Source organism: Monopterus albus, unplaced genomic scaffold, assembly GCF_001952655.1.
Source record: "Monopterus albus unplaced genomic scaffold, M_albus_1.0 scaffold338.1, whole genome shotgun sequence".
Taxonomy (NCBI): domain Eukaryota; kingdom Metazoa; phylum Chordata; class Actinopteri; order Synbranchiformes; family Synbranchidae; genus Monopterus; species Monopterus albus.
In genome coordinates this window covers 254848-263117 of record NW_018128218.1, presented here as the reverse complement: position 1 = coordinate 263117, position 8270 = coordinate 254848, and the positions used below count along the sequence as shown (strand labels likewise).

General features: G+C 43.0%; 1 protein-coding gene across 1 annotated transcript in view; it reads right to left on the bottom strand.

The window, feature by feature from the left end:
- Positions 1-269: 269 nt before the first annotated feature.
- lmnl3 (lamin L3) overlaps positions 270-8270 on the bottom strand; it is a 16844-nt gene continuing 8843 nt past the window's right edge. The window contains exons 7-12 of the mRNA XM_020624777.1: positions 4215-4435; positions 3856-4069; positions 3309-3416; positions 3001-3117; positions 2436-2546; positions 270-555 (exon numbers count right to left, since the gene is read on the bottom strand). Of these exons, the coding sequence (XP_020480433.1) occupies positions 520-555; positions 2436-2546; positions 3001-3117; positions 3309-3416; positions 3856-4069; positions 4215-4435 (807 nt within the window). The 3' untranslated portion in view covers positions 270-519. The remainder of the gene's footprint in view (positions 556-2435; positions 2547-3000; positions 3118-3308; positions 3417-3855; positions 4070-4214; positions 4436-8270) is intronic.

Genomic DNA, 8270 nt, shown 5'->3' with positions numbered 1-8270 from the left:
TTTCAGTTTATTTGGATGAAAATGTTACATATGCTAGAGCTGTGTTGACGTGTTTTTTCTGCTGTGGAAATGGGTTGTTACCCCATGTTAAGGCCTTAAAATGTCAAATGTGATTTTAAAAAGTGTGCAGCAACCCTGTGTCCTCCTGTGAACAGAGACCTGGCTGCTGTGCAGCATCTCGTTGCTTGGACTCATTTGAGCGCACAAGGCTGTTCCTGACAAATTCAATAAGCTTTCCCTAATACTTGAAACCATATGTGAGGCTGCGCTTATTTAGAAAACTTTATTATGTCAACAGTTTGTCACACACACACATTCATTAAATTAGATCAAATCTAGGCAAAGTTTACATGGTGGATTGTGCAGTTAGACCAGTAAAACAAGTGAGGAGCACCGAGGTTCATACTGTTGCTTTAAGGCGTCCGAGTTCTTCAAAGTCAAACTAACATGTCGGTGTCCTGCAAAGTCGGTCCAGGTCTTCCAGGAGGATGTGAAGGACAGCAGGAGCTGGACAAGCAATCACATGACAGCACAGCTCGCCTCCTTAGATAGATCCTGAAGAAGACCAAAAAAGGCAATGTGGTTATTTGTAGCCATATAGAGTGGGCCAAATAGGTTTTTCCACTTACTTATCGTAGGTACACCTCAAATGTGAGAGAATCTTTAAAAAAAAAAAAAAAAAAAAATCCAGAAAATCACTTAGATTTTTAAATTATTTCCATTTTATTTCATGAAATAAGTATTTGATACAACAGAAAAATAGAACTTAATATTTGGTACCGAGACCTTTGTTTACAGTTACAGAGGTCAGACATTTCCTGTAGTTCTTGACCAGGTTTGCACACACTGCAGCAGGGATTTTGGCCCACTCCTCCATACATGTCTTCTCCAGATCTTTCAGGTTTTGGGGCTGTTGCTGGGCAACATGGAGTTTCAGCTCCCTCCATTGATTTTCTATTGGGTTCAGGTCTGGAGACTAGCTAGGCCACCCCAGGACCTTTAAATGCTTCTTACAGAGCCACTCCTTGGTTGCCCTGGCTATGTGTTTGGGGTCATTGTCATGCTGGAAGCCCCAGCCACGACCCATCTTCAATGCTCTTACCGAGGGAAGGAGGTTGTTGCCCAAAATCTCATGATACATGGCCCCATCCATCCTCTCAATACGGTGCAGTCGTCCTGTCCCCTTTGCAAAAAAGCATCCCAAAGTGACCTTCTCCCATGCCTCCTCTGGATCATCCAGATGGTCTTTGGCAAACTTCAGATGGGCCTGGACATGTGCTGGCTTGAGCAGAGGGACTTTGCGTGCACTGCAGGATTTTAAGCCATGACCGTGTAGTGTGTTACTAATGGTATCTGTTGAGACTGCGGTCCCAGCTCTCTTCAGGTCATTGACCAGGTCCTCCCGTATAGTTCTAGGCTGATCCCTCACCTTTCTCAGGATCATTGATACTCCACGAGGCGAGATGGTGCATGGAGCCCCAGTCCGAGGGAGATTGACAGTCATCTTGAATTTCTTCCATTTTCTAATAATTGCACCAACAGTTGTTGCCTTCTCACCAAGCTGTTTGCCTATTGTCCTGTAGCCCATCCCAGCCTTGTGCAGGTCTACAATTTTGTCCCTAGTGTCCTTAGACAGCTCTTTGGTCTTGCCCATAGTGGAGAAGTTGGAGTCTGATAGATTGAGTGTGTGGACAGGTGTCTTTTATACAAGTAATGAGTTCAAACAGGTGCAATTAATACAGGCAATGAGTGTAGGATAGGAGGGCTTCTTAAAGACAAACTAACAGGTCTATGAGAGCCAGAATTCTTGCTGGTTGGTAGGTGATCAAATACTTATTTCATGCAATACAATGGAAATTAATTATTTAAAAAAAATCAGACAAATGTGATTTTCTGGATTGTTTTTTTACATTCTGTCTCTCACAGTTAAGGTGTACCTATGATGAAAACTACAGAACTGTCCATTCTTTGTAAGTGGGGAAAACTTGAAAAATCGGCAGTGTATCAAATACTTATTTGCCCCACTGTACGATTTAACACTGAACATGCAGTTCAGGGAAGGTGTGGTTAATGAGTCTGGAGCAAGGCGTTACTGTCCATCACCTCACATCAGGTACTCCACCAGTTGTGATCATGGTGTTTGCACCTCAGAGTACTGCCTCCAGAGCTGGTTAGGCAAAATGAGTTAAACAAGCCATGCATTTGGTGACAGCGGGTACAAGCAGACAAGCAGGGGGTGCAAGTCTGAGTGGGCAGCAACACCCTCCTTACCTACTGTACAACACGCTGTGTGCTCTGGACTCAAGACACAGAGCAACACTTCTTCCTCTTTGGCTTCAATGTAGGCAGGAAGAAGAGCGAGGTCAAGTTTCATTTTCGGAAGTATTTGTGCACGTGTCTTTAAAAGCTCTTGTATACTGAGTAAATGTGCTTACCTGTCTCCGAAAGTGCTGGATGTCACTACCTGCCACATATTCTTCATCAAACTCCAGTTCAGTTTCCTCGTCACCTCTGCCCTGCATAAATACCCTGCGTTCAGCTATCTCCTGAAAAGACATCACATGACTCCTCTGGTGAGTTGCATCAAGCATTGCAATATAAATGAGGCAAAGCTTTTTGCACTTAGGTACCCTGAAAAGGCAGCCACCCCTTCATCCTTAAAAATGTCATGTGTCGACTTCGATTTGGGTCTAGAACAACTTAAAACATGGGTTTGACAAAGAGACGAAGTGGGACAATGTGAGGAGGTGCATTTGGGAAATGTACAGTCACAAGAAAGAGTAATGCTGTTTGCAGTGTCCTTTTTTTTTTTTTTTTGTATAAATCTGATGTTCACCAAAGTTACAAATATCAACATGAAAGATCAGGACAGTTTTATCCACTTAAAAATATTTTTGGTGATATGTGACTTTGGTGAAGAGCACATCACATTTCATGACCAGTTTATGCAGAAAACCAGGACTATTACTTTTTCTTGTGACTATATTTTGCTTCACTAACCTCCTGGTTGGGGTTGAGGAGGACGACCCTTACATCCAAGACTGGGCCCCAGCTCTTGTGTCCTTGCAGAATCAGGTCCCCTGAATCAGCCTCCACCTCTGCGCCCGCTGCCCAGATCTGATAGATTTAAGATATGTGGAGCAGTTTAATCAGGTCTCACTACCAAGTGGAATAGAATGAACATGTTGCCTGCCTAATAATGTTCTGAGTGTTCTTTCTCTGCACTGGGTCAGTGTTGGTTTCAGTTGGATCCATCTTTGACCCCTCAAGACAATGGCACTGAAACACTAAGACCAAGAAATACTTACGGTGAGTGTCTCTCCACCAGCCAGGACACAGGAGGGGGGGATGTGGAAGGAGATGTCTTCAAAGTCTGGGTATGTCCTCTTAACTACCCAACCACCCAGTGGCTGATCCTGGAAAGGCAGACAATTAATACCAATGCACGTGACAGTGATAATAGAAAGAAATGTCCATGTTCTAAATTTAAAAAAAGGGGTAGGGATCTCTAATTGTGGCATCAATTACAGATTCAAGGAACAAAAAAGGGGCAGTATTCTCAGGCTATAATCCACCACACTGAGAGCCTTTTCATTCCCAGTTCTACATAAACATGAAACAAAGAGTAACTGGCAGGCGAGTCAACTCAGATATTCTGGCAGTCCCTAGTGTAGGTCGACCTCCAACTTGCTTAAAGTTTTGTTAAACCGATAAATGCTCGTCTTGTAGTGTCCAAGCCAAGATCTCCCCAATAACCAAGGTTATTTCTCCAGTCTTGAGAAAGCCTCTCCAGAGATACTTTTTATTCTGATTATTCACACCCAAAAGGTCTATTCAGCTCTATTCCAGCCTTACCGTCTCAGAGTTATTCTTCAGTCTAACGTATCTGCCGTCTGTGTCGACCTCCTCCACGCCCACAGCGCCACGCTCTGTTGAACGACTGGACATTTTAAAGGTGGGCGAGATGCCAGAGGCTCCCTCATGTTTGCGCTTCTTCCCCCTGAGTCTGCGGCTGCTGCGTTCATGCATCCGAGGTGTGTGCTGGGAGGGACTGGGTGTCAGCTGTAGTCTGAGAGAAACACGACAGACTGGGAGAAAAAGCGCCACACAGGCGAACAACAGAGTACATGATGTTGTGGATTTTTAAGAGCCAACAGTGAAACTGAGAATGCCTTGCTCAACTGTTGCATGATTTCCACAGATCACAGCCATACCTCTGTTCCTCCACCTCCAGCATCTTCCTATAGGCATTGATCTCCATGTCCAGAGCCAGCTTGACATCCAGCAGGTTCTCGTAGTCTTCCAGCTGGCTGTACATGCGGCTTCTCATGTCCAGCAGCTCCTGCTCCTTCTGACCAAGTCTCTGCTGCCAAGCCTCCCGCTCCCTGTCCAGAGTCCTCTCCAGGTCCTGAAAGCGACCCTCCAGCACCATTTTCTGACAGAGAGAGGGAGGGAGAGTGAGCAAACACAAAGAGCAGCAAGAAAGAACCATGTGATATCATCATCATCATCATCATCTGTTGCCTCAAAAGAGACTGCCGTAAAATAGAGTGGCTGTGGAAGCACAGCAAGTTGGAGGTACACAGGCTGCATCTTAAGAATAGGATGGTGGAGCTGAACAAAATGATAAAGCAGGCAAGATCCGCCTATTTTTCTCAGTAGGTTGCTTTAAACAAGAAGAATCCCAAGGTTTTGTTTGATACCATTCGAAATATTGTGGCACCGTCAGCTTCTCAAGGCACTGTGCACACAGGACAGGATTGTAATGTGTTCTTAAACTTTTTTATAGATAAAGTGCAGGACATTAGGGCGAGTATTATTCCTACCTCGAAGAGTCGAATCGATGTGACCCCACCTGTATGTTTTTGGTCATCTTTCTCTCCGGTTACTTTTCAGGATGTGAAGATTTTAATAAGAAAGATTAAGCCATCCGCTAGCCCTGTCGATATTTTACCTACAGCTTTGATTTCAAGTTTGTTTGATTTGATTGGTCCCTGGATTGTGAAACTAATGAATCTCTCACTTGAGACTGGATCTGTCCCTGGTTATTTTAAACATGCGATTGTAAATCAAATTCTTGATCATTCTGAGCCAAAGAATTATAGGCCAATATCAAAACTCCCTTTTATGGCAAAGGTCTTGGAAAAAGCGGCAGCAGGACAGCTTATTACTTTTATGGAGCAGAATAAACTGTTTGATGAATTTCAGTTGGGTTTTCAGAAGATACATTCCACTGAGACTGCTTTACTTAAAGTCTCAAGTGACATAAGGATGACCGCGGACTCCGGTCGCTATACAGTCCTGGTTTTATTAAATTTAACATCTGCTTTTGACACTGTCGATCATGGAATCTTGATAGGTAGGGTTCAGTCTGAACTAGGGTTCTCTGGATCTGTCCTCCAGTGGTTCTCTTTGTATCTTAGCGATCAAACTTTTAATGTCGCTATAAATAATGTTATGTCAGATGTGGCTGGTTTGTCATGTGGTGTTCCACAGGGGTCAGTCTTGGGTCCACTTTTATTTCTGATAGAGATATATCTCCATCCTCTTGGTCAGATAATTCGGCGTTTTAAGAAGGCGTCTTATCTTTATGCTGATGTTCAAACTTATTGCTATTTTAATGACAGAGTTCCATTTTTTAACTTCATTGTTAGAGTGCTTGTCATCAATCAAGAACAGGTTTAACAGTAACCATCTTCACATAAACCCTAATAAGACTGAAGTGCTGATTATTGCGCCTGATAATAAGATCCCGTCAATCAGACAACGCCTTGGTTCATTGGGCTCCTCTGTCCAGTCGAGCCTCAGAAACCTTGGTGTTGTGTTTGGTCAGACTATGTCTCTTGATTGCCACGCAAGACAGGTGGTAAAAAATTGTTTTTAATCACCTGAAGAATATTTCTAAACTAAGGCAAATGTTATCAAAAGGTGATTTGGAAATGATTATGCATGCTTTTATCTCTGCACGTTTTGATTACTGTAATTCCCTTCTTATCTGTTGCAATAAGTCAACTGTGAATAGTCTCCAGACTGTGCAGAATGCTGCAGCGAGGCTTTTAACAGGAACCCCTAAAAGAGCTCATATTACGCCTGTCTTATTTTCACTTCACTGGTTACCAGTCAGGTTTAGAAAAGACTTTAAAATTTTAGTGCTAACATTTAGGGCACTTCATGGTAAGGCTCCTCAGTATATTGCTGACCTATTGACCCCATATTTCCTGAAGTGTGTTCTCCGTTCCTCAAGTCAGGCCATTTTGGTGGTCCCCAAAATCTGTTTGAAGACTAGGGGGGGACCTGTCTTTTCAGGCTGTGGCTAGACTGTGGAATGCATTGCCCCTGTCACTGCGTATGGTTCAAATCAGGCCATTTTGGTGGTCACATTTGTTTATGTGTCTTCAGGCTTTTACTTGATTTGATAGTTATGTTTTAATTTATTTTTATCATAGTTTTTATATATTATCTGTTGGTGTTGTTGGCATATTGTTTTGTGTTCTGCATTGCTGACTTTGTGAAGCACTTTGTGATTTTATCTGTGAAAAGTGCTATATAAATAAACCTTTACTTACTTTATCAGATTAGAACCATATCTCTCTACCAACTCTTCTGTTGCTCTAATTAACCAGAGAACCTACAGCCAGCATACTTTAGTGTTTATATGATTATAAAAGCTGACTGAGTGTCAGTGAGATCAGTGGTGTTGGTATATGGACTGCGTCATCTTTGGAGGAAAGTTAACTAGTCGTTGGCTGTAGCTGCGCATTACATTCTGAAGCTGCTGTACTGATCAGACCCACCCCTCTCTGCATGAAATCTATTTGATTTTTTCAATCTGTTGAACTATTCTTTTGATGTCAAAAATAAGTGTTTCAGCAAATCAAATTTCATATCAACAAGGCTGAAGAGAGCAGAGCTTGTGGGCTGCAAGTAGGGACGGCTACCGTTAGGATTCTATTAATACGATACTGCTTATCGATATACTATACTACATAATATCCATGATTTGGTGCAAAAATAGATGTAATATGAAAGAATGTGAAAGTATTCAACTTTATTCATTACAAGTTTGCTTTAATGGTATGCCAATTAATTTTTCAGGAGGAAAATAACATTTTAAAACCAGAATTAACATTGCTTAATTTTCTCATATGTTCTTGAGAAGCAAAGTGCAACAGCACAGTTTAGAACAAACAACTAAACCACAGTGTGAGATCAGGACTTTCAGTATTTTTACGGTGCGATCCTTTGCCTCCTGCCGTCAGGTTTTGAAACCCGGCCCTACTCCGAGCGTTCTGGAACTCAAACATCTCACTCTGTGCATTTCTCTGACTGCATGCGATGGACCTTCGCTAAATGTTTCCACAGACTGCTCGTGTTTGCGCCCTCACTTAGAAAAGACTTGTTGCAGTGAACACTGTCAGTATGAACCACTGTGCAATGCAACCACACATACTGTAGTTAAGTCCGCTGTGTGTGCGCTGCAGGATGTGAGACAGAGCTGCTCCTGTCCCTGCCCCCTAAAACTAACTTATGTAGCAATAATAAATAGGAACTCTGTTTTCCTAACTTCAATACTGATAACTTAACACTGAGCATATTGATAGCAACGGTATTTAGTAATTTAGCACCGGTGCCCGTTAATACAGAGCTTCGGTATCCATCTCTAGCTGTAAGAGCTGAGGGAACAGCAGTAGCTACTGAAGTGGGCAGAATATGCTTCTTCAGCTTATGGAAGAGGCTTAGCATCACACCCACTCCTAGTATGTATATTTAACTATCTACTAGTGCCATTTATTATTTGGTAGATTTGCTCACATCAATCTAGCCACAGGGTTTGCAAGCCAATGACTTCTGTGCCGGTCCCAAGCCCGTATAAATAGAGAGGGTTGTGTCAGGAAGGGCATCCGGTGTAAAAACATGCCAAATTTAAAGATGTGAATCATTAGTGCGAATTCCATACCGGATCGGTCGAGGCCCGAATTAACGACCACCACCAGTGCTGTTGACCTACAGCAGGGGTGGCCATTTCCAGTCCTCAAGGGCCGCTGTCCTGCTTGTTTTCCAACCATCCCTGCCTGACCTGCTGCTGATTACCTGGCTCAGGTGTGTTCAGCCAGTCAGAAGCTAGAAGATACCATCTTAGATGAAAGTGGAGTGAGGAAAGATAAAATGAATTGGTATCTTCCAGCTTCTGACTGACTGAACACACCTGAGCCAGGTAATCAGCAGCAGGTCAGGCAGGGATAGTTGGAAAACAAGCAGGACAGCGGCCC